The sequence below is a fragment of the Pelmatolapia mariae genome, linkage group LG22, assembly GCF_036321145.2.
Source record: "Pelmatolapia mariae isolate MD_Pm_ZW linkage group LG22, Pm_UMD_F_2, whole genome shotgun sequence".
In the NCBI taxonomy this organism is placed as follows: domain Eukaryota; kingdom Metazoa; phylum Chordata; class Actinopteri; order Cichliformes; family Cichlidae; genus Pelmatolapia; species Pelmatolapia mariae.
Window position 1 is genome coordinate 16674247 of NC_086245.2, and position 26276 is coordinate 16700522.

General features: G+C 40.8%; 1 protein-coding gene across 2 annotated transcripts; it reads right to left on the reverse strand.

Annotated features, from left to right (window-relative positions):
- Window positions 1–728: 728 nt before the first annotated feature.
- On the reverse strand, window positions 729–26135 carry LOC135932979 (synaptic vesicle glycoprotein 2A-like). 2 transcript variants are annotated; one of them, XM_065470791.1, is made up of 13 exons: window positions 25939–26135; window positions 19243–19996; window positions 17078–17258; window positions 14732–14883; window positions 14171–14304; window positions 13985–14074; window positions 10168–10275; window positions 9279–9367; window positions 9019–9183; window positions 8788–8921; window positions 6945–7151; window positions 6696–6855; window positions 729–5369 (listed from the first exon to the last, which is right to left on the reverse strand). In XM_065470791.1, exons 2-13 carry the CDS (start codon window positions 19850–19852, stop codon window positions 5186–5188), a joined length of 2214 nt encoding a protein of 737 aa, XP_065326863.1. In that variant the 5' UTR covers window positions 19853–19996; window positions 25939–26135; the 3' UTR covers window positions 729–5185. The 2 variants fall into 2 exon arrangements, with proteins under 2 accessions (XP_065326863.1, XP_065326862.1); XM_065470790.1 differs by having other exon boundaries at window positions 19243–20000.
- Between the last annotated feature and the right edge of the window lie 141 nt (window positions 26136–26276).

The window sequence follows — 26276 nt, forward strand, 5'->3', positions numbered from 1 at the left end:
GAAATGGGGAGAAAAGGCTGGGGTATGCCACATTACACAAGAACTGAAATGAAAGAGGAAATTCTTTAGGTTTAAATCAATATGTGCCGAGGTCGTCACTGTATATGACAGTGTGTGTATACAGCCATCTATAAAACACAGTGATGGCTCTGTCGTGGTTTCCGTCAAAGGTTTTGGAGATCTAGTCAAATTTGATGGAATTTATGTCATCTGTAAAGTGTCTGATTGACAGTGACTATCCATACCTGGATAGAAAAACGCACAGTGGAACACATTCATGGATTGGCCTCCCTGAGGCCGAATTTCAATACTATAGAAGCAGTGTGGGATCATCTTGACAGAGAACAGAAGGCATCCAATATCCAAAGAAGAGCTTTAAGATTTTAAAAGGACATTCAAAGAAATTACAAGGAAGCTAATCTAAGAGTTCAGGCTGTGTGAAGAATAAAGGTGGTCATACCAAATATGATGCTGTTTTTGCCCTTGTTTTTACTGTACTTAAATGCATGTTTGCACATTTCAATAAATCCCATTTCCCACTTTTCCAGCAAAATACAGAGAAGCAAGGGGTGACTCAAGACTCAGCACAGTACTGTACATTGAAAGTACAAAGAGAAACGTCTAAATGAAGTGAAAATTATCTGACGGTGTGAAATGGAGTACAGGACACTGGTTTTCTTTCTTCAAGTTTTATTTCCATTATGATTTTATTCAAAGAACTGGATAAATAGCACAAAAGTGCAAAACCCAGCATAATGGACAACTCTCACATAAAATAAATACAGCACCTTTTCAGCATCACTAAAATATTCTCAATATCCAGAAGTAATAAATACTGAATTTACCAAGATGTTCAGTCTTCATTTACAAAACACAAAGACAACACATAATAGAGTTTTGTGTCATACCAAACTTTTTTTTGGAACTGTTTCCGTAATCTTTTTGTTTCACAATTTGCATACTTGCACATACAAACATCTACAGTTTCTACACACAGTACACTGAATCTTGAATTGAACTCACATTTAGAGTAGAACTTTTTATCAGATAATAAAACAGCTCAGAGTCAAACTAAAGAAAGCAAACAGAAACGCCATCGCTCCAACTACAGTGATGGATCCTTGCAGTTCTCTGCAGATGCGGGAGGTGTTTCTCCCGCACTTTTTAAAAGACTGCCGTCATTAAGGGGAAGTCTTATCAGGCTGGTGTTTGCTTTATTTTGACCGCACCCAATATCACTGCCTTCCTTCATGGATAAAACTCAAACCGGCAACTCTTTTTATAGTTTATACATGTATATCTATATATATATATATTTATTTATATTTATATGTATATAGAATGAAATTCTACACGTAGCAACATTAATCCGTAAACTTTTACAGTTTGGACAGGAGCTTCAAGTTGACAGAGGGCGCTCTTTTGATGAGTTTAAACCCGTGGTCCTTTTGAGTTTGACTTGATTACTTAAACCTCCCCTTTTAATACAGACTCACATAAACAAACAAGTTTATGTCAAATTACACTTTTCATGCACTTCACATTGAAAGTGTCCTTCCCTTTCCAGCCAAAGCTTATCTTCAAGATCACAAGCAACCTCCTCAGAAATTCAAGCATGTATATTCACATATATATAATAAAAACAAAAAAGGTTACCTGGGTCCAAGGTAAACAAGGAGCACAGTCACCACTAACTCACTTTCAGAACACATACTCGAGTTTCACCAGTTTTCACCCCACTTTGATTAAGAACAATCACTGCAAGCAACAAATCTATGTCATCATACGACAATGAAAACACTAGTTCTTGCTTTGGACAAAAACAGCTGGCATACAGGACGTCCAAGAAAGTCAGACAATACGATAACGAACATGCGTCACAGTCGTTTGAATACAGAAGGTTTAGGGGGTGAAGCCGTCTTTATGAATTTAAGATGCGATCCCTTTCTCTTTTTTTCCCTTTTCTGCGTGTTTCTAAAACTGAGGAGCAGACCGTGTGTTATTTCTGGCTGCCTTTCAAGGGACTTGTTTCAAAGGCTGTGTCAGCAAAAGAGCACCCGAGTCTGTTATGAAGAACGACACACTGATTTCTACACTGCATATATAGGTCTTTTTTTCTTTTCTTTTCATAGTGTAAATATATTCCGTGGTCCCCAACTGAGCTGTAATCATCACAGGGATGAAAACAGAATCGCAACAGAAAAAAGTAGAAAAATATGTGACAGACGATTTAGTCAGCAGACGCACACAGGCACACATACATACATCCAAACAGTCTTTCCAACAGGAACAAGACGGGACAAATCTGTTCATTAAACACATACATCTTTGTACACAAACAGCAAACAACGGAGGGGTGTACTACAAAGGAAGTTAAACATAGCCAGGCTTTCTTTGGCTTAAGCCCCAGCTGGAGATAATGTGTATCATGATGAAGGTTATCAACTTTCTCTGTAAGCTGGGCTTTCCACTTCATGCTCTTTGTGCACTCATAAACATAAAAATGGCGGTTTTACGGGTACAGCTCTTCTTCTGCACAAAATGATACCTATGAGTGTCCCCCCTACTCCAATCATAAACGTTATCAGATCATTATGACAAACTGATGACGTAGCTTGCTAATCTGCTAATCTCGCCCTGACCTTGTAGTACACCCCTCAGGTATGATCCTCAGCATGTAGATTTGAAGAAAGATTTCAAAGAAATAGGTTTTAGAGATGGTATCATTTGCATTCTTTAGTGAGAAGATAATGTTCTCATGTCTTTATATGCTGAATATGAAGCTACAGCTGGCAGGCAGTTAGCTTAGCTTAGCTTAGCTTAGCTTAGTTTAACAGGAGAAACAGCAGAGGCAGTGTAGCTGTTCCCCATCATGTCCAGGCTTTATGCTAAGCTAAGCTACCAGAAGTGAACAAGGGTATTTGTTTACTATAGAGGGGGCTGATAACAGCACTAACACACACATACACACAATCCAGAGGACGTTTTTCGGTCAAAATGTCACACTCTCTCACTGATTGTCAGCACACAAATAGTACACAAAATACTGTCATATGTTTACAGAATGAAGGTGTACACAATCAGCTTCGCTTTAAGGGTGATTCTGATTCTTGAGATGAGGTCACAGCAGGTTTTTACATTTAAACTAAGAGCCTGCGTACCTTTAAAGATGACAGAAATAAAAATGAGTTACAAATTTCCATCTTTTCCCAGCGGGAATGGACGCAGTGAAGGAATGTCTGAACAGGAGCCCTTAAAAAAAATTATATTCTTGTTTCTCTTGCCACACTGTCTAATTGTTCACTTTTTTTTAACAGCTTCTTTTCCCATTTGATTTGTGCTTATGAATATGATGCAGTTTTTTTCGGGTAAATGAAGACTGCTTTGTTTGCGTGTTTTGATCCCCAACAAAAAAATACAGCAAACAAAAGAACTAAATCAGTCTCCTTTCGTTGTTTCGACTTCAAGAATTAGCTTTCCCATTCAGTCAGATAACTTATGTTCTGACTAATTCTCATATGGATTGGAGGTGAACTACACTACATGTACAATAAGGACAACAGGGATCTAAATTCTTAAAAGTCAGGGTTTTGGTTCATATGTTGCTTTTCCTTTAGAGTGGATGGATAAGATAATAATAATGGAGATATAATTGATTTTACCACAGGCCTGATTGCTTTATCCTGAAGGGATCATGAAGAAAAAATAAAGAAAACTGAAATTATTACTACAATGTTGATTCCTGTCCTTGTCCTTGAGACCCGGAGGAGACACAAGCCCAGCCTCAGCATCCGGTGTAAAATCTGTGCCAGATCAAACGTGCAGATCCATCTGGTGTGGGAAACAAGGTAGCCGCCGAAAGTACAGCACAAACATTGTGCTGTTTATTAGTTATCTGAACAAGCCTTAAAGCCTTAAATATTACACCTTTTACAGGCATTAGCAAGGGCACTGGGAAGATGCTTTTGTGGCAGGACACTGTGGGTGTTTGCATGGAGATTTCAGGCTAGTTTTTACAATAGTTACACCTCTAAGGTACCTTGATAATGTGTGGCCACACTGCTTATTCAAACCGCTGCTGGACAAGTAAAATTCCCACTGACGCAAATGACACTGTCATTTGCATGAAACACTGAGATGTAAATGAATAAATCAGAGTACAAACAAAAACATGCAAACACACACACATACACACACCACTAATTTAGGCAAATACCACAAGTATCTGCTCTCACAGTTTAGCACTTGACCAAAATCCGTCCCACAGACGTTCCTCGAGAACATCATTAAACTGCCACACGACACGGAGGGAAAACATCAGTTTTGACACCAAACACAGAGGAACTGGATCAAACTATTCCCATTTACAACAGAGAATCCTGTGAAATGCGTCTTCGCCTGCCTGCGTTTCGAGGCTCTGAGCAGAGAACTGGAATTACTCAGGGAGAGAAAAAGCACCTCGGCTCTCTGTGTCTGAGTAACAGCAGCCTCACTGGAATGTTTTAACAATATTTGGTAGAGAATAACAGCGGACAGCAGGTCAGGCTTCAGTAGGAGGCAGTGATCGAGGGTCATGGGAGGGGTTTTTTTGTTTTTTAACAGAAAATATGTTCACCCTGAAATTCATTTTGAGAACTTTTGCAAGCAAGTCTATGAGCAACAGTCTGGATGCAAATGTAAACTGAACTGTTCCAGTAACGTCACAGCACATTAAACAGAGGCACTGTACGCCAGTCACTGAGGTCGAGGACAGACGAGAAAGAAAAACGGAAAACTCACCACATACACCGACTAAATCATTCTCGTTCCTTCAGAAATGGCTTTTTTAAATCAGTTTCCTCTCATCATGTGATCGTTCTGTGTCACTGAGCATCTGTGGGAGCACATTATCACCCTCTAAGAGTGGCTCTTCCATAAGATATCTGATTCTTTTTCTGAATATTTTGAATACCTGACAAAGCAGCAGAAATTAAGTGATCACAAATATAACATCATCTTTTTCTACCTCTGTGTGTTCTCCTCTTTGAATGATGCAATCCACATTTCAAAGGATTCTGGGCTTACAATGGGGATGGCAGTCTGTTTTTGTTGGTATGTGACAGCAGAGCTGAAGCTCTCAGGGATGTTGTTAGTTGTTAAACGCGCGCGCCAGCTGGACTCTGCTGCCCTCTGCTGGTCGTCGGCTTTACTGCAACACTTGGCCTCTCGTTTCGGGCAACTTTGTGGCAAGGAAGCTGCCGGCGGCGAGGGCGCCGGCCGCAAATAGGATGGGTACGGCCTTGGTGATGCCCACAAATGACTGGAAGATGCTGATCCCCAGCACGGCCGCCAGTTTACAGAGGGCGTTCAGGAAGCCAAACGCTGTGGTCCTGGAGACAAGAAGAGAGGGACACACAGACAAGCACGCACACACACGGTAAGGAGGGTTTTTAACAGTATTTATTACTCACTGCTTCATATTTGACCTATTAAGGCCATATTTAAGATAATCAAAGTGAAAAAAAAATTTTCTTTCCTCTTTCTCACACACAACTGCACTTTTATATGAATCCCACCAGGACATGACATGAAGAGCTTCTAGAGGAGGAATGGCCAACACCGATTCTGCTAATAACTTTTATTGACATAATTTCTAAGTGAAGCCAAGCAGATGAGGATTTCCAGTTTTGCGGCCCCAGAATCATCTCTCCAATCCCTGCATATGAAGTGGTTTATCCGGCTTCATCATGGGGTGGCCTCCAGCATGCAGTGGCTCGGTTTGTAGCAAAATGTGAAGCGGCAGGAATGAAAACTGGTACCTCCAAATCCACAACCAGGACCCAGGGCAGAGGATGGATGTTAAAAGAAAACATATTATTAAAGACCGAAATGCGTATTTGGGTTAATATGGTGGTCTTAGAAGCATTTGCATTTTTTTTACTACGTTTGATTTATTTTTCGCTTCATAAAAAATATGCCAATTCAATATTTTTAATAAAGAGCCAATTCAGATTCAACTTGAGCGAGTGCTTTTAAAAGTGATTCCCAAAGGTCCTTAAAGGGGGATTTAAGTGGCCTTTATAGATCTCAAACCTTACTCACACTTTGCCTTGGGTGACCTCACCTTGAGGGTTAAGAGTGTTTTGACCCTTAAATCCTCAATGATTGTAATGACCCACACCTTTTTTCACACCTTGGCTCATGTGATGACCCATACGTTCAGTGGGTCAACAACCCTCAGTATCCAAAGAGGACAAGCCCCTTCAAAGACCTGGACTCAGCACTGTTTCTTAGAACGGAAGAAGCCTCTTGGATGGGAGGGGAAACATCTTTGCAAACGTAAAGAAGTCTAGCTGCCTTCTTTTTCAAGCTCTCAAGGCTCAAGGCGTGACCTGGATGACTGAGAAACAACACTGATGTGGCGTCTCAAACTTTTGCCATCCACAGCAGATTTGTTGGTAAAAATTCTGGTATCACTCAGCAGAAACGAGTCCACCTCCATAAAGATCCTTCTCTCTCCAGAAAAGAAACTACAAATAAAAATTCAAATTCTTAAGGGATAACAACCCTGAAATTACACTTCTGGACGGCATTTATAACAACACAAAATGAGTGAAAGTGCAACCAGATGACAGATATTGCACTGCCACAGTATTACTCTCTTTATCAGAAAACAGAAAGCTCAGCAGTAGTGGAAACATCTGCTCTCGTGTTACCTTTTATCCGAGGGGTAGAGCTCCACTGTTATCACATCCAGGGCGTTCCACGAGGCGATGCTGATGCCACCAAACAGACATAAGAGGGCGATCATCCCCGACTCGGTGTTTCCAAACATCAGGAAGAAGCAGCTGACACATGATATGACGCTGGACCCGGCTGTGTAAAAAGAGGGAGCAGTAGTTACATTAAACCGAGTCGCCTCTGCACTCATAACTGAATCCTCCACCCAGATTAGACTAACCTACCCAGCATCCTTAACCGCCCAATTTTATCCATTAATAGAGCCGAGACGATGTTGCCAGGCAACACCGCCAGGGTGCCGAGAAAGTTGACAAAGTAGATCATGTAGGCATTGTTGAAGTCGTCGCTGAAGTCGAGCATGCAGCCCTCCTTGTTGTGGAGAAACGTGCTGTTGACCAGTTTGCAGTTGACGAGTCTGTATTTGAATAAATCTGCAGGCGTAAAAGGAGGGGGAAAATTTGAGAATGATTAAATAATTTTATAAATTTGTGAACACCTGTGAGGATCTGTGATTTCCACTGGGTAAAGAAGCTCTCCTCAGCTGAAAGAAACTCCTCTGCATGTTTCTCCTCTGATTTAAAGAAGAAAAGCTAAGTAAAAGGTACAACCTTAACTTTTTGTTTAGAGCATAAAAAATATAAAAGATTTACGCCACGTCCCGAAGAATGTCTGACCCAAACCAAACCAAATAAAAGATCAGTTTTCCTCAAACTGGGAAGGAGGGGATTAAATAATCCCTTAGCAAAAGAAGCCAGAACATTACAGCAGCCACCACACAAGCATCTGTTTTTAATAGGGGCAAAACACGAAAGCAGCATCCAGGACAGCATCTCCGATCGTCACAAAAACGACAGCAAAGGTCAGGAGACATTTCTGTAGAGGACACAGGGGACTAGGTCTGATTTTCCCGATGACACCGCTGAAATGGCTTCCTAACCAATAACAGTTTTATTAAACGGAGTCTGCAATAAAAGTGCTGAACGATCGTAAAACTTTAGATGCACAAATGACACAAACATAAAAGAATGCGTTGCTGGCTTCATCGGGGAGAAAGCTACAGCTGCCGTAAAAACTGCAGAAGAACTGAAGCCGAATAAATCTGCCACAGCTTGAGACGGATAGCCGCAGTATGCTAGCAGAGAAACCGTTTCTCTTTAGTTTCTCACATGTGTTTCCCAGGTCTGAATGTGACGTGCTGATTTAAAGCACAATCGGAAATCCAAACCACACGTGGCTCAGTTGCTTTTTAAACGATTTGGTCTCCGCACACGGGGGATTTCTGGTTCTGATCAGCCATTCAGCACATTCTTACATCTGTTTTATTCTTACTGACAGGGCGCTGTTGTATAGACAGCCCGATCACTCGCACCGTGTCATGCCTTTTGTTTTGACTTTAAGATGAAATGCAAGCATTTCTCACATAATTTATCTGTCAGGTGAAACCATCAGCTAAATGAACATTTGAGGATTTGTTTGAGGATAGATAGATAGATAGATAGATAGATAGATAGATAGATAGATAGATAGATAGATAGATAGATAGATAGATAGATAGATAGATAGATAGATAGATAGATAGATAGATAGATAGATAGATAGATAGATTTATTAAGCATTGTGTGTTATTTTTCACTTACCTATATAATTTTGAATGTTTCATGTAAATAAAGCTTTGTGTAAATAAGAATATTTCTGTAGATATATAATATGGACAAAAGTACAGGGCACCAACACATTGCACCTCCAGCGGCTGCCCAGCCATGGTGAGCAAAGCCGTGAAGCTCCTGGTAAACAGATTTGGTGCTGATGTTAATGACTTTTAAGCACTGTGTGTCTCAGCGCTCGATGACCCCACACTATAACTTTATACCACTTCCTAAATGCTTCCACTTTGCTTTGCTTGATTTTACACACTGGTGGCAACAAGACTAAAAACACCTGAATTCACAGATTAAGAGATGTGGCCATATAGTGCAAGACGTTTATCTGCTACGTACCTATGGAAAGCCATGGAAAGCAAGTTTATTATGTTCATAAGTGCTCCTGCACACGAGGAGTCATATTTACCTGTGTTATAAAACAAGCTGGCAATAAAGGTGCAGTTTCTAAAGAAGGTGTGCGTGGATGTGATGTCCTCAAAGTAGCACTCTTCAAACACGGAGTCTTCAAAAACCATGGACTTCATCTTCAGGTTAAGGAATCTGTGATCAGAAACATTTTTTTTATTGCATATTTTAAAAAACAATATTCTCTACTTTGGCATTAAAGTAATTAATATTGCCCTGAAACAAAAATTACTTGTCGTTGAAGTAGTATCCTTGGCGATGCACTTGGTTTTCCAAGGTGAAGTTAAACGTGACGTGCTCCACTCGCTCCTTAGTGAAGGTCTTGGTGCGCGATTCATATTCCTGCTTCTGGATGTACTTGATCATGTCCGGAAACCACACAGTTAGACCGTAGTAGCTGGAAAGTTGTGGGAGTCAAGAGAGATTAAATAAGCCCCAAACGGAGCGCGAGACACAGCAAACAGCAAGGAGGGTTTTTTTGTTTTAGATTACCTGAACGACATAGAAAACCAAACAGCCATGAGCATGAAGGTCGTCCGCTTATATTCTGGTCTGAAGCAGGCAAGGATGTTATTCCGTATCTGCAACAAGTGAACACAGAGAAACACAAGAGCAGAGCTCATGAACAAAAAACCTGAAAGCGACATGACAGCGCCTTCCGCATGAAACAAGAAAACGCTGCTTCAACTCTCTCATTGTTCAAACTTTTTCTTGTAGTGGGCATTAAGCAGCAGCGTGTAGGCGTGTGTGTGTGTAGGAGAACGTAGGCTGCGTGCAAATTCAAATCAGGCAAACAGCCTGGTGAAGGATTTTTTTGCCCAGAGCAAAAAAGCCCAGTGCAACAACATGCTGCTGAAGTTTAAACACATCAAAGCCAAAAAATCCACACAATACCTCAAAAAATCTTTGTGTGCCAAGTGTTTTTATTACAGAACTTAAATTTGAGAGAAACTCTGCAGGCGGACAGGTCAATAAATGCTCAAGCAAGTAGCTTATTATCCCTTTAATATACTCAAAAAAAAATCAAAGACAAACTAAAGGAAAAGACATAATATTTTAGCTACACTTGGATTTACTTCCACCTGTGCTTGCACGCACATTGCTTTCATCCAGCCCTGAGTTGTAAAACACCTCAGCTTCAGCACTCTTCAAAATAACTGTAATTTTGAGGAAGCTGTGATCTTGGGTGGGTGCCGGAGGGGGCTTTTTTATTTCACACTGTTAAAGCTTGGCCCTTTAGTTATTGCTTTTGTTCACAACATCCAAAATACCAAATTTCCTGGTTACTCACAAAAAAAAAAACCCAACCACTGTAGAAGAACAACATTTGCAGGTTGGACAAAATGTATGTAAACTGTATTTTTTAATTAACTTTACTCACCTGTTGGGAGAGGCTCATAATCTTCAGTCTGTAGCGCTGCCAAGCAGGTGTGTCGGTGCCAACATCCACCAGCTCGTCCATCTGCTTCACAGTTTTGATTGTGGTGACCTTGGACCAAAGTCGCAAAAGTCAAATTAGAGATGACTTTGGCTCAAAAATAATGTAACTACTGCAAAAGACTTTCTGAAAAAGAGGCTCTGAAAGTCACCACCAGATATTACAGAGATATTGACTGTAATAACATTTATTGTTAATCATAAGCCTGATGAACATCTCTGTAATGGGGAAAGCATCTTTAAATGGACTGGGAGCTGTTACAACAATGTATTTATTCTGTTCCTGTTCTCATGACTTGTTTAACCAAAATAAATATTGTGGGAAATCACACATTTGTATGATTTGTGGGTCGATTTTAATAGGTTTTATCTCAACAGGAAGTAAAGAAGCAAATCATTGGAGCTTATCTCGAAGATGATTCACAAGCAGTTCAAAATATTTGTAATAGAGTAAAGTTTTGTCCATCAAGCATCAACTGAAACCAAATACTGCAGTTCCTCAAATAGCCACTAGAGGCTCACTCCAGTTCCCCTTAGACCAGCGCGCGCCCCCTCCAACCACACACACCCATATTTTGTTTTCAAACTTGATTGCAGTTTATTCCACACTCCACAATAAAATAAACCACTAAACAAACTATCTTTATGGTGTAATTATTTTACGTATAGTTGTTTTTTATTTTACTGTTTAAAAATATTCAACACTGGTATCAATACATTTTTCAAAAAAATGTCTCTCTGTGCAAAATGGGTTTAAAAACATAAACAACTGTGGGATACTGTTTGTTTGTTATTATTTGTATCCCACTGTAAATTTACTGTATAAAGAGCTAAAATCGCCAAAATTTCATTATAAGAAGTGTTTGTGAACTAAAAATCAAGAATGTGGGATACTGTTTGTCCGTGATTTGGACAGCCCAGCGCGTGCTCGAGAAGCAGGGGAAACAAATTCTTTCGGGGATACCTACCTTTGCACCGCCGTTGTGCAGGTGAAGCCAAAGGCAAGATATGCTTCATCATATTTTCTAGTCTTTAGCTTGGAAGGAAGTTGGTTTGCAAGCATATTTGGCGATGGTTCATCCTCTGCTTTGTGTTTGTGTGGGAGCCCCGTCAAAAAACCTGTCCATTATGCTAGCAGTGTCCAAGCATTCTTTTATTTATTTATTTATTTTATTCATACCTCGCCACCCCCCTCCAATGGCTCTGCGCCCCCCTTTAACAACATGCTAAACACTGGCCAGAGACTTTTTAAGTTTGATAGACTCCTTTAGTCTTTCTCAATTTGTGTCGGGGCCAACCCAGAAACAGGGTCATACGTTGGATCTTGTGCTGTCTTTAGGGTTACCGGTCCTAAACATGGAAATATGTGATGCTGTTTTTTCTGATCACTGTCCTGTTGTGTTTGATATACTTTTATCTCTCCGCCATTTTACACCTCTTATTTCAACACGTCATTGTCGTGTTTTTAACCCATCTACAACAGAACAATTTTCTATTGCTTTTAAAAAAGTTTTAAGATCTCCCCTTGGCTTTGGTACCGAGGAAATGACAGTTAATTTTTATGACAAATGCAAAACTGTCCTTGATGAGGTCGCTCCTTTTAAAACTATAAACTCGAAACCACAACCAGACCCATGGATAAATAAGGTCACTCGTTCAGCCAGACGAGAGTGCAGGAAGGCTGAACGTAAGTGGAAAAAAGATGGGCTGCAGGTGTCCTTTCTCATGTTGAGAGACAGTCTGTACAGGTATCAGGACATTGTAAAAGCAGAAAAGTCAAGGTTTTTTTCTAATGTTATTGAGAATAGCTCCAATAATTCTCAGGTTCTTTTTTCAATTATTGACTCTGCCCTGAATATTTCCCCAGCTTCTTGTATTAATAGTTCCTCAGACACCTGTGAAAGGTTCCTGCAGTTTTTTATCAATAAGATAAAACAGCTTCGATCTATGATCGCCCTGCCTTCACATGACCCTTCTAAAATATTCACCTGCTCTGCTGTTTTTGATCAGTTTGAGCCTGTGTGTCTTGATCAGGTGGAGGAAGTTTGTAGTGGCACAAAGACATCATCGTGTCCAAATGACATTATTCCAACACATCTTCTAAAAAAGATTTTTAAGGTTGTCAGTTCTGACATTTTAGCTATTTTTAATAGCAGCCTTAGCTCAGGTGTTGTGCCAGCCTGTTTTAAACATGCTGTTGTACAGCCTGTACTTAAAAAACCTAATCTTAACTCCTCCGTCCTCACTAACTTCAGGCCTATTTCAAAGCTCCCCTTCCTGTCGAAAATTTTGGAAAAGATTGTGTTTGTTCAGCTACAATCTTTTGTAAATGGACACAATGTTCTTGAGAGGTTTCAGTCTGGTTTTAAAACTCTTCATAGCACAGAAACTGCACTTTTAAAAGTTCTTAATGATCTTTTATTAGCCACTGACTCAGGTGACTCAGCTGTGCTTCTGCTTTTAGATCTGACCGCTGCCTTCGATACTGTTGACCATAGCATCTTAATCACACGGTTGGAGCATTGTGGCGTAAAGGGCACCCCATTAGAGTGGTTCAGGTCATACCTGTCTGACAGGACTTTCTCTGTGAGCTTTGGCGATTTTATCTCTTCCTCAGCTCCCCTTACTTGTGGTGTTCCCCAGGGATCTATACTGGGGCCAATATTGTTCTCCATTTATATGCTGCCTCTAGGTCTAATTTTTAGAAAATATAACATTTGTTTTCATTCATATGCCGATGATACTCAGATCTATCTTCAACTGAAGGGAAACAGTCCTGTCTCATTAGAATCCTTACTTCAGTGTCTCGGTGAAGTTAAATCCTGGATGGCCTCTAATTTCCTTAACTTCAATGAGAACAAAACCGAAGTGATCATTTTTGGACCAAGCGGCAATCCCAACACCTCTAATTTTCCCACTTTGGGAACCACTGCCTTAAATCCACATTTCAGAAATGGCCAACTTTACATTTACAGCTTGATACATAAAATACTTTGAACTTATCTACATCCTGTCCTAATGTCCTAATGACCCATCTGCAGTTAAACTGAGGAATGTGCAACACAAGCCAGAAATGAAGAGTAAAAGAGTAAAAGAAGCACCTCATAAAACTTGTTGGCTGTAGCCCTTCTCGATGTCCTTTCTGCATTACTCGTTATCAAGTTGTACTACAGCTAAGCTAGTAGTCTGCAAGTATTTGCAGACAAACATGAAAAGCTACAGGAAAACAACCTGTTACCAAGGCAATTACTGAGAGGTGTTTGGTGCAGCATCTTCATTTAAACTGATTTCACCCAGCAAGAGGTAGCAACCTCCAGGAGCCACTGCTGACCAGCTGGGTATTTCACATCTCCATAGCAACCAGAGGGTGTATCACATCCAACATGGCAGGCAACTCTTGAGCAATGTGTGCATGATGTCATGTGACAAACCTCTGACAAACCTGTGTTAATACATCTTCTGCACCGGTTAAATTTGAGGCCACAAACCAGTGGGTGATGTCATAGTGGTTACATCAATCCTTTATATACTCTCTGTGGTTTTCACTGCATCACATAGCAGCAAGTTTCTTTTGCACAAGTCATCGGCTCTGATCCAAAGTCAGTGTGTCTTTTTGTTCAGTTTACTCCAAACTAGGGGCGTAACCCCAGGCAGCCAATGGGTATCTGACCAGAGACCCCGTCTGTTCTCCCTCTCCCACACTTCCCTCTGCTGTGAGCTCTCTGAGAGATTTACATTGCTGTTTTCTCACTGATACTTACAGAAAACACCCTCTCTGGGTGTCCCTTTGCTCGCATGTTTGTGTCGTGAACTTGCTTCAGAACCATCCAGCCTTCGTCATGTTTGCCATTCTGTTAAAGATTGCATGGAATTAATAATGAGAAAAATATTAGCAGCTATTACTGTAAGACAAACACTTAACTGTTTAAACAAGCACATCTGCTAACCTCTAAGTAGAAGCGTGGGCTCTCTGGCATGGCGTTAAGGGCAGCGATGGCTGCAACTGATGGAAAAGCGCACACCAGCACAAACACACGCCAGCTATGGAACTGATACGCCGAGCCCATCTGGAAACTCCATCCTGAAAGGAAAAAGCAAGCCAACACAAAGAAGTGAGCACACATTTCCGAATAGTTAACTTTCAGTGCGGTGAAAATAACATGTTTTTAAAACTCACTATGAAGCATGTTCTCAAACAGAAATTAGAGGTCAGAGGTCACCCTCAGTGCACGGTTTCTGGGCAGATCATTTTCTAGCAAACAAGTGTCAGCTTACGTTTTACCCTCGAGCTTTTCAACTGACTGACAAATCTCCAAAAATATTAACATCTTGGTGGGATTGTTCATACGTACATGCATAATAATAATTGTAAAATAAAGAGATTGTAATATAATATTAAGAGAGCTTTATTTGTATCTCATAGGCATTTGATGATGATCAGTCAGCCTGGGCAGAGAAAGTAAGGATCCATTACTATCTGTTTTCTTTACTCTGATCACTGTACTCACCATAATGTGGGATTATAGCCCAGGCCATAGCAGATGCGTATATTCCTCCAATCATCCAGAACATGCAGAGCCAGCTGAGGTGCTCGCCACGCTTCTCTTGGGACAGAAATTCAGAGTAGTACGAGAAGACGATGGGAATCGAACCACCAATTCTGCAAAAATTCAGGAAACAACTGAACCTAGAGGTGAAGTGTTATATCAGTGATACTATTTTTTATATGTATATGTGTGTTTGAATAGGTAGGCTCTTTCTTCTGTATCATATCAAGAGCCAAGCAACATACTTATGTTATTGTTTTTAAAAGTAGAGCAACTGTTTGCAAAACTTTTCAACTCGTGGTTCTCTCCAACCTTGAATGTGCAGCAATTGCTGTTTCATTTAGCCACTAAAGCTTTAACAAAACCAGTGCATTACATGTCTCTGTGCTTGTGTGATTATCATCACCGTGGTGCAAAACAAACTCACAGGAGCTCAGCGGGAAAGCGACTGGTTTGAGCCCAAATTGAAACGATGTCAGGCTTTCAATTTGCCAGTTCACTAAACTTGAGAAACTTTGTTTGAACACTTTGCTACACGTTGTAAAAACTAAATGAATTATCAAAATCATTTTGTGCTTGTGCGATTTCACTGTTAAAATTACATTTGTGCAGCCAGATAAAAATTAAAACTTTCAAAAGGGAAGGGACTAATACTGGAGTTATGGCACACCGTGCAGTGAAAAAGTAATTACCCCCTAAACCTAAGAACTGCTTGTGCCATCCATGGTAGCAAGGATGGCACTTTCACATCACTGTGGAAGAATTTTGTCCAGCTCTTATTCATTTATTTTTTAGCCCATCAGAGGTGGACTTGCTGGTATGTTTCAGGTCGTTGATGCTTGAGCTTCAGGTACAAAGTTATAGCCGGACATTCTCCTTCAGGATTTTCTGGTAGAGAGAAAAATTCATGGTTCCGTAAGTTGCCCTGAAGCAACAAAGCAGCCCCAGATCATCACACTATCACCACCGTGTTTGACAGTTGGTATGATGTTCTTTTTATGAAATGCTGTTTTAGTTTTATGTCAGCTGTAATGGGACTCAAACCTTCCAAAAAGTTCAGCTTGTACAGTTCCTTGGAGATGCTCCCATAGATACCATTTTTGCCCAGTCTCTTTCTTGTCGTTAAATCATGATCTCCAAACCTAACTGAGGTGAGTGAGGCTTGCAGGTCTGCATATGTTATTCTGGGACCTCCTGGATGAGTCATCGATGTGCTCTTGATAGGCCAATTTTCCTCACCTGGGCAAGTTTTCTCCATTTGTTGTAATGGCTATCACCATGTTTTACTGGAGTCCCAAAGCCTTAGAAATTGCTCTAGGCTGATAGATGTCAGTGACTTTGCTTCTAAGCTGTTTCTTTAATAATAATAATGGATTGAATTTATATAGCGCTTTTCGAGACCCTCAAAGCGCTTTACAATTCCAGTATTCAATCACTCTCACACACTGGCGAGGCAAGCTACAGTTGTAGCCACAGCTGCCCTGGGGCAGACTGACAGAAGCGAGGCTGCTATATCGCGCCATCGGCCCCTCTGGCCATCACCAGTAGGTGAAGTGTCTTGCCCAAGGACACAACGACCGAGACTGTCCGAGCCAGGGCTCGAACCGGCAACCTTCCGATCACAAGACGAACTGCCAACTCTTGAGCCACAATCGCCCCTTTAGATTGTATCGCATGATGTGTCCCTTTTTGAGATCTTTGAACTATACTTTGTCAGACAGGTTCGGGTTAACCCTCTAAAACCGAACCTGTCGCTTATATCAGACAGGTGTTTTGCAATGTTTTTTTCCTGCTCTCAAAAACTGACATAGCTGTAACTCTGTCTGTGAAGCTGCATTAAGGAAATAAGTGCCTAAAGTTTAAGTTTTGAGAACATGTGTACCGTGGTTGCTTGGTTGTGGCTAATAGACTTAGTTTATGTTAGCTAGCTAGTGACAGAACCGATAACTCAGTGGGAAGAAGGGGACTAAATCTAAAACTCTGTTTAAAGGGAACACTTTTGAGCTGCTCCTGTCTGCAACAAGGAGTTTAATTTTTAAACCACGGATTTGCTGTCCACTTTCCCTGTCTGCCTCTTTAGCAGCAACTGCTGTTAGCTTGTAATGTTTGGGTTTGTGAAGCACTTTATAAATGAGGACTGTGTAGACGAGAGACTTTGAATTCATCATTTAACAAAGATGGGCCGGGTAGGTTTGGGCAGATTATTTCCCCTTAATAAATGAAATGATGATTTTTTTTTTAAAGTCAACTAAATGGCACGGGCAGAAAAAACAGAAGTATTTTTATTATTATAATTATTTTAATTACCCAACACCCGAGAGGAGGCGGCAAAACAGAAAGGTGCTGTAACCCTGGACAAAGGAGGAGAAGAAGGAGAAGATACTGTTGATAGAGAGAGAGATGAGAAGAGACTGCCGACGGCCTATCCGGTCAGCCAGAGCTCCCCATAGGAAAGCGCCAACCATCATCCCAAAATATACAATAAGACCTGCAGAGAGAGCAAAGGAAATTCAATTGTCAGATTACAAAGACTTGCTGGCTCATGATAACTCTGCTATATCCCAAATCAGATTGATAGTTTGATGATAAACATGGACATTTCTTTTGTTTCCCTTCTGAAGGAAAGGCTGGGAAAAGAAGAAAACATGGAAGTGCAAGTGTAAAGCTGGCTGTAAAAGCGTGTTAATCCCCGTAGACTTCCTGATAAAAGATTTAACCACTGTTTCATGACTGTAATCTGAGAGACTGAAAACCTCTTAACCATGTTTGTGCTGATGATGCCTTTGGGGCCATTTTAATGCATTTATCTTTAAAATTATATGACTCTAGTGGGTAATTGTTCTAAAAGACCATCCAAATATGGTCATTTGAGCTCCAAAGAATCAAGATAGTGGCAGTTATGATGCTAAACACCACGCTTTAAACTGACCAACCCAGTGGGTGATGTCATGGTGCGTATGACCATCTTTCATACACGACCCCAACTCCCCAAAAGGTTGGATGCGGTATAAAATGAAGATAAAAACAGAATAGCTAGTTAGGATAATTGGCTGCCGGTCAGTAACATGATTGGGTTTAAGACAAGAGGCAGAGTTTCTCAGGTTCAGAAGATTGTTCCTAAATGTAAAATTGCTAAGAATTTAAATACCTCATCATGTATAGTACCAAATATATCAAACGATTTAGAGGCTGAAAATGATGCAGGATGCTTCAGGTGCTCAGGCAGAAACAATGCATGAGTTCAGGAATCATTGTCTGTGAACACAGTTCACTGTGCCATCCACAAATGCAGATTAAAACTGTTGTGTAAAGAAGAAGCCATACGTGAACATGACCCAAAGACTCTGCCATCAACTTTGGGCCAAAAATAATTTAAAATAATCTGAAACAAAGTAGAAAACAGTGAAATAAAATACATGAAAACATGGATTCCTCTATTCTGCAGGCTAAAGAGCATAATATAATCTTAAACAGCACGCTGCATCTATTACAACAGCATTGATTCATAGTAGAAGAGTCTGTGTGCTAAAGTGACCTACCATAAAGTCCAGACCTTTCCCCAACACCAAACATTTGGTGGATCGGGAAAGAAAAAATGCGACAAAGACGACCCACGACTGCTGAGCAGCTAGAACCCCATCTGAGACAAAAACGGGACGTTCTACTTCCAAAAATCAACCAAGTGGGCTCCTCATTTTCCTAATGTTCAATGTTTTCTCAGCTCTGTTGTGAATAAAATGTGAGTTTATGAGATTTGCAAATTATTGCATTCAGTTTTCATTTACATTTCAAACAGCATCCCAACTTCTTTGGAGTGGTGCAGTGTATGTTAAAGAGGCTAGTTTCAGTCACTCACTGTATCTTTGAAGAGCTCATTGTTGTTAAAACTATTCTTTGGATTATTTATTAAAAACTAAAACATAAAACAAAACGTTTTTTATGAAGTGTTTAACATAGACGTTGCTGCATCCACCGAGCGCTCTGCCTCTCTCTCGCTTCTTTGCTGCTGCATTGCTGTGTTTCTTTTTTGCATCATTACCCAACATTATCTAAATCAGTCTGGTGGCATGAAACCATTGGCAGGAACCTGTTACTGTATCACTTGTGTGTGTAAATGTTTGTCCTTAAAAAAATGAAGACCCAGTCATTTTAAAAAACAAACAAACAAACAAAAAAAGATTTTTCCCCAGAGTTGATACACATCTCACGCTCTGGTGAGTATTTCAAGTATGCTGCATGTGGGTTTGAAAGAACATGTCGCCAAGAGCAACAGTGTGACTCATTTAGGTTTTTAAATAGTTCTTGGCTGAGAAGTAAAGATCATGCCACAGAGGAATGAGTTGTATCAAGCCTTGGATACACAGCCAAGGTTTGTTGACGGGGACTAATGTGTAGATTATTGACAGCACTGTCATTTATAAAACTGATAATAAACCTGCTGAACATGTGCAACAGAAGGAGCGGAGTCTTACCTAGCATGCTTTTGTTGGGTTCAGACAGACACATATCCTTCTCAGCGCTGGGGAGCACAAACCCGACCACAAAGATCTCCACGCCATCAGCCATGAGTGCGAGGCCCAGGACAAAGTACAGGCTCCACTGGAACTTCCCGTGGCCACATTCTTGCAAAATGGTCTCGTACTGTTGGGCCAGCTCCTCTTGGTCCTTCCTCCTCTCAGCCTCGGACACGCCGATATCTCTGAACTGCTGAGCTCCGGCTCCCACCGATCCTGGACCCCCAGCAAGGCTACCTTTTCCTGAATCAGCCCTGGGAATTCCTTGGTACTCTCCCTCATAGATCTCGTCATCCTCATCATGACCCTCTGTGGAGTCACTGTGGCCACCCTCATCGTCGTTCGCTGCCTGGCTGTCTCCACGGTAGTAGCCTCCATCCTGACTTCCCTGCATGGGGTAGTCATCGTCATCGTCCTCTTCAAAGCGGCTGTAGGAGCGCTTGCTGTACTCATCGCTCATTCGATCAACTGAGCGGCCCACCTTCTTTGAGGCTTGCCGCTTGACTTCTTTGGCAATGTCTTTGGCTCCTTTTATGAAGGCAGTCCGGTTTTGGTAGCCGTCCTCCATGTTAAAGAAGTACAGAAGACGCACAACAGGGCAAAGGTTTAGCTTGAGAGGCCACCTGAAAGTGCTGTGGCTTCAGTTTGATCAGGACACCTCAGAGATTTAAAGAGCTGACTCCCAATTTGCTTGACTGGTTACAGGTTGAAGCTGTCTGCAACAAAAGCGAGAATTTACATTGGTTAAAATAACAAGTCAGGCTTGGTAACAAAGCATCTTTAATGGAAAGATGCTTTTGTTAGCAAGGGACTCATCGGGTACTTTCAATGCATTTATTTATGTTTCCTGGAGACCCAGAGCCAAGTCTGCTTAAGTGACAACAAAGAAACAAAAAATGACGTGTAATGAATTCAAAGATGCTACAAAAACTCTAGAGAGACTGGCTCACTCAGCTCAACATTAAATTCTAACAGGGTCCAGTCCAGTAACATGAACGTTTTAGAGAGGCCCGACAGAAGTTAAATGTGTCGCTTGACCCTCGTTAGACTTTTTAGGTACACCTGCGGCAATTCAAATCAAGATGGTGAAATCAAATCAAGACAAGATGGCCTGCTAAAGTTCAAACTGAGCATCAGATTGAGGAAGAAAGGTGATTTAAGTGCCTCTGAATATGGCATGGTTGCTGGCGACAGACGGGCTGTTCTGAGTATTTAAAAATCAGCTGACCTGCTGGGATTTTCTCACACAACCATCTCTAGGGTTTACTGATGATGGTCTCAAAAAGATAACAGGTGAAACTGCCTTGCTGACGTGAGCGATCAGAGTAGAATGGCCAGACTGCTTCAAGCTGATAGGAAGGCAACAATAACTCGAATAACCACTCGTACCAATCACACTTCAAACCTTTAAGCTTATGACCTACAGCAGTAGAAGACCACACTGGGTGCCACTGCTGTCAGCTAAGACCAGCACATTGAAACTACAATTCACACAGGCTCATTCAAAGTTAGACCGGGAAACTTTGAATGAGCCTGTGTGAATTGTAGTTTCAGAGTCTGGATTTCTGCAGCAACATTTAAATGGTAGAGTTAGAATTTGGAATAAATAACACAAAAACATGGCTCCATTCTGCCTTGCATTAATGGTTCAGGCTACTGGTGATGTAATGGTTCATGGCACATTTTTTGCCAACTGGGCTTTGTTTAAATACCATAGCCAACCTGAGGATTGTTGCTGACCAGGTCTATCCCTTTATGACCACAGTGTACCCATCTCTTGATGGGTACACAGTGGCACACCCTGTCACAGAGCTCAAATCACCTCAGTGAGTTCACTGTACTCAAATGGCCTCCACAGTCACGAGATCTCAATCCAGCAGAGCACTTTTGGGATGTGGTTGAACAGGAGATTCTCAGCATAATGTGCGCCTACAAATCTGCATCAACTGTGTGTTGCTGTCACGTCAATACGGACAAAAAAGGCTCTGAGGAATTAAGGCAGATTTGAAGTAAAAAACAGACCAAGTGCTAGCAAGTTGTACCTAATATATACCTAATATATAGCCAATGAGCTTGCAGTTTCGCAGTCAGACCCATCCCATTCTCATCACATTTCATCACCAAGACGATGATGGCAAAAACTCATCTCACAGCTTCAGAAACTGCAAGTTTTTCTATAGTCTAGGGTTAAAGCGGAAGAGGCAGCGTGAAACATTAAACAAGATCAAAGTATCAGAATTATAATAATTCTTTCATTTTTATTTGATTTAGTATTGCACTTAATAAATTGTCACAATCACAACCTTTAAACCTTTTTCATTTTAACAGTTTTGAATGTTTCCACAAACTGTAATGAAAAACTGCTGTTGATGCAACGTTGTTTTTTACATCTGAGTTTCATAATCCATCTCTGCCCGTCATGTTTTTATCTTTAAACTGCTTCTCTTTTCTTTTATCCACTTAAACCATCTAACCAGCCTGTAATGGTGCCCATCCAGACTACACCTGTTGCCTCTCCATATTCACTCAGTGTGCGTCCTCTGCTGAGTCACAGACAGGCCTGAGCAATAATTACAGGGTTAAACATCAGGCCTTGAAAACAGTGAATCTAATTGATTGTTCTTGGTGCACAAATGCCCTGAGTGCCTCATCGTATGCTGAAGAGCTGCTCTGTGTGACTATGGCTCAAATGGATCTGACACTATTGTAGAAAAAACCTGAAATCATATAATCTCTAAATGTTCTTTATTTGAAAAAAAAAGGAAAACATGCAGGTTGGAAGGAAGCCGTGTGATAAAACAGACCAAGCTTGAAATTGAGGAAAAAGAAGCTATAAAACTGATATCTATTTTATTCTTTGCCGCAGTGTCACGTCGCTTTTTGGAAAATGTGCTGTTTAAAGAACAATTTTAAAGGTTCGGTTCAGGTGGTCCGTATGCTTCTGCAGGGAGACGCTACAGGCGGGGTCACTGTGCAATAAAACCACTTGTCACTTTTAATTTATGGCGCAGCGAAAGCACGGACAGACGGTGATGAGACATCAGTGTGATGTCACTTTCTCCCAAAACGAGGTCTGACAGGTAATAACGGGCCTCACGGAGCAGTAAGTGTTTGTCAGCTGTACAGTACACATCATGTACTTCATCAAATACTGGTACATTTACATTTATTTTAATACTTCTGAACTAAACCAGTGAAATATAAATATCATTAAACTATGGCAATGGTAGATTTTTGGTTTTAGGCATAGTTTACATGTGCGTCAGCTACAAAAACCCAAATTGTATGACGCATATAAAAGCGTAAAACTCTTACAGCAAAGAGTAACAGCTTTTATTTAATTTAAAAAATCTCTGTAAATCTTTGCAAGTTACTGCAAATGAATGCAAACGATTTACCAAGCTGTATATAACTGTTTTATAATAATAGCAATAATAATAATAATTCTTAAATGATTGCGTTCACACAAATAATCAGAACCAGAAGCAAAACCAGGGGGTTTAAATTACTTGAGTAATGACGTCTCGCTGTAAAGCAATGAACCGAGCATTTTGAACATCTTCTTCACTTGTGCAGTCAGGTGCATAGGTTTATGGACATTTACACATAAAAAATATATATTGTTGCTTTTGCAGTCCAGCACAGGTGATGTAAACCAAACAGTCAAGATGTGGGTGTATTGGATCACCTCGTGTTGATATTTTTCCTGCATCATCATATTAAAGTTGGTTTAGGATCAATGTTGCAGTTGACACGTTAGCTATATTAAAAGCGTTCTTGTTTATATAAAACTCTCTTCTGAAGCAGTTGTTAAGCATCTTAAGTGTTTTTGTCATTAGTTTATACAGTAGATAGTAAATATATTAGAAAGCTATATTTGCTATTGCCAAATTTAGGTCACTCCTTTTGGTTTCTTGGTAATAGTTTTTATTAGCATTAGCTAATTTCTTAGCTAATGCTAACATCTTAGTTAATACTAATTTCTTAGTTAATGCTAACTGAATGCTCAAGCCACGTGATTGGTCAGCTGCAGTGTTGATCCTGGACCGACATTATTATAATAATATATTAGTAACACCAACACGAGTGAAGACTTTTACCTTTAACTCAAGGCTTCAATGATATTGTATGAACTGTTGAGGAACAGCTGCTTTTATGCTTCTGAATTTATTTGTGAGGTACGTCATCAGTGGTGGTTGTGTAATGTTTTACACATTTGCTTGGCAAGTGAAAGGTCACAGGTTCAATACTGGCATTAGGAAGGGCATCAAGCATTAAAAATGTCAAAACCAAACATGCTGCGCTACCTGCTGTGATGACACTTTTGTGACAAGGCAGTAGCTTCTTTACTCTTGATTGACTGATTCAAAATTCACTGCGGGTTAAAAATTTAAAGTTAGGTCCACCTTAAAGCATTTAGTGGATTATTGTTCATTTTGACTGTAATGTGGAAAACATTTTAGAAAAAGTACACCATGTTGGATTTAGCAAGATATTGAGTTAGAGACTGAGACTTATTAGGAAAACGTTAACTGAGAGCGAAAGTTCAGTAAACAAACTTAAATGCAATTTTGGATTCTTTTTGTAATGAGATTCGCCCCCTGCTGGCCACTAGAAAGCATGCAGGTTCAAGTCTTCACTTTTCAGACCAGAATGCGTATCTTTCGTATACAGTCTGTGAATGCTCTGAGCTATTTTCATCTATGGCATTCAGTCGTCGCTGCTTATCACCAAGGACAGAGTCAGAAATCGTAGTAGGTGGCAAAAGGAAAGCTGTTAATGGAGCTTTAACCTTGATAAGCAAATCAGCTCAAGATTACCATTAATTAGTGGGAAAACAAAGAAAAAAACATTTATGTTTATGCCAGCATCTGTAGCATCTGTCCTGGATGTTATAATCACACACTGTTGATTTGTTTATTCTAAATTTCATTCAGAAGATAATTTCCCGTCAGAAGGCAGCAGATCCATCACTGTCAGCATGACGAACAGATTTACTGGCACTGATCAAAGAAACCCTACCAGGCCTGGTCAGCCAGGCTAAACTGTAGGACTCTAACCTAATAATATCCTGGATGGGTGCATTCACAGCCCGTAATCTCTATGCACTTTAAAAACAAGCATGCGTGCCTGTATGTCAGTATGACCAACATACTGAAATCAAGCAACAAAATCACAAAAATGCTTCACTTTATTATGAGGCTTTTTTGCAACCGTGCTGGACCTGCGCAGATGTTTCTACTTGGTTTGACCTTTTCTCGGGACACTGAGCATCATCAATACCTCTTTATAATCACATCATTTCACAGACTCCTGATAGAAGGAAAATGCAACACTGTCACCGATAGCATTAATATTGCCTCGGGTCTAATGCCTGCCGAGAGATAGAGAGAGCAAAGAACTAACTGAGATCCCTACGGGAAGATTTAAAAAGATTTGCTAATCCACATTAACTTCACACAAGGGGACACTTATAAAATAGTAAGGTTCTGAGGATTATAGATGAGACCCCTGAAAAACTAACAGTCTGTGTAGATAAAGTCTGTATAGATAGATAGATAGATAGATAGATAGATAGATAGATAGATAGATAGATAGATAGATAGATAGATAGATAGATAGATAGATAGATAGATAGATAGATAGATGCAACAGGTACTTCTTTCTGTGTTTTTTCCATTAAGAAACCAAAGAGTCAATGCAAAGACTTGTCTGACGCAAACAAAAGCTTCGAGGCCACTTTCGTCTCTCATTTCCTCACTGTTGTCAACTTGACAGCCTCTCTACAGCTCACACAGCCTGCAACACACAGGCCTGTCACTGGAGGGAAGAGGAAGGCCTGAGGATGAGGAGGATGTCTTTGTATTGCTTACTGCTCTCTAAAGCTCTTTATTATTTATTTATTTATTTTAATTCCCTCATTCCAAAACCAGTGAGCAATCAGTCAGCAGCTGTTTATCACTTCATTGCAAAACCACGCAGGGTAGATAGTCATCAGCATCTCCTGCAGGGTTGTTAAAGGGAGATTTCAGCCAGCCTCCTTTGTGGTGATAATTCTGGACACCTGATAACATGGCTTCAACGACAGCCAAAAGAGATCCCCAAAATCGCTCCTGCAGCCCTGATATTCTCCTCTCACGGCCCTGTTCCCAACAGTGTCAGCCTGTCAGATCTGTACTGTGCTGTCCTGGTTTCACGATTTGTATATTTCACAATGTGGATACATGCCTCCGATTAAACATGGCCAAATTTAAGCCTTCGGTGCGGTCGTAAATGTCTTCATTTATAATAAGCCGTAAAAAGGGCCTTGTCGCCAAAAGGGCCAATTTGTACAGCCCTACAAATGCGGATGGATTATAACTATAAATCTGTTACAGAAACCAGCCGATTGTCTCTTCGCTTGCGTCCTGACATATGCCCCCATTCTTAGAAATCACACTGCCATCGGCTTGTCACGACTTGGATTAGATTATAGGGCCAAGTCTCGATTCACAAAATCGATCCTAATTGCCGTGTGAAGCAAACACACCCATCGCCCCCCACTCTTCATGTTTTAATGCAAACATAAAAAGAAAGAAAGAAAGAAAGAAAAGAAGAGGGAGAGGGGGGAAATCAGCGCCATCAGCCACTAACAGCTAATTAATTTCACCTCACCTTAAATCCTTCGATGCCAGGGTCCCTCTTCAGCTTGGAGATGGTGGTGATGAAGAATGAGAAGGAGGAGGATGAGGATGGTGATGCGTACGAGGCTGTCGCTGTGAGCCGAGTGGTGACGATGATGGTGGTGGTGCTGCTGCTGCTGCGCGGTTTGGAGACGGAGAGGAGAAGCCCACGCCATCCACACACACTCACAAGAGTGATGCTCAGAGGTTCCCCTCCCCCACGCGAGACCCCTCTCACCCCCACACGCCCCCCTCCTCACGAGCGCATTTAAACGCCCCTCGTCGATATGGAGAGTTTTGGCGCAAATTGTTGCGCACAATCTGCGCAGA

Coding starts and splice junctions, on each gene's coding strand:
- LOC135932979 (XM_065470791.1), bottom strand. CDS start 19,852: ATGGAGGACGGCTACCAAAACCGGACTGCCTTCATAAAAGGAGCCAAA. Junction 14,075..14,170: donor GCCCACGCTTCTACTTAGAG/GTTAGCAGATGT, acceptor AATCTTTAACAG/AATGGCAAACATGACGAAGG. Junction 7,152..8,787: donor CAGCTTGTTTTATAACACAG/GTAAATATGACT, acceptor TTACGCCTGCAG/ATTTATTCAAATACAGACTC.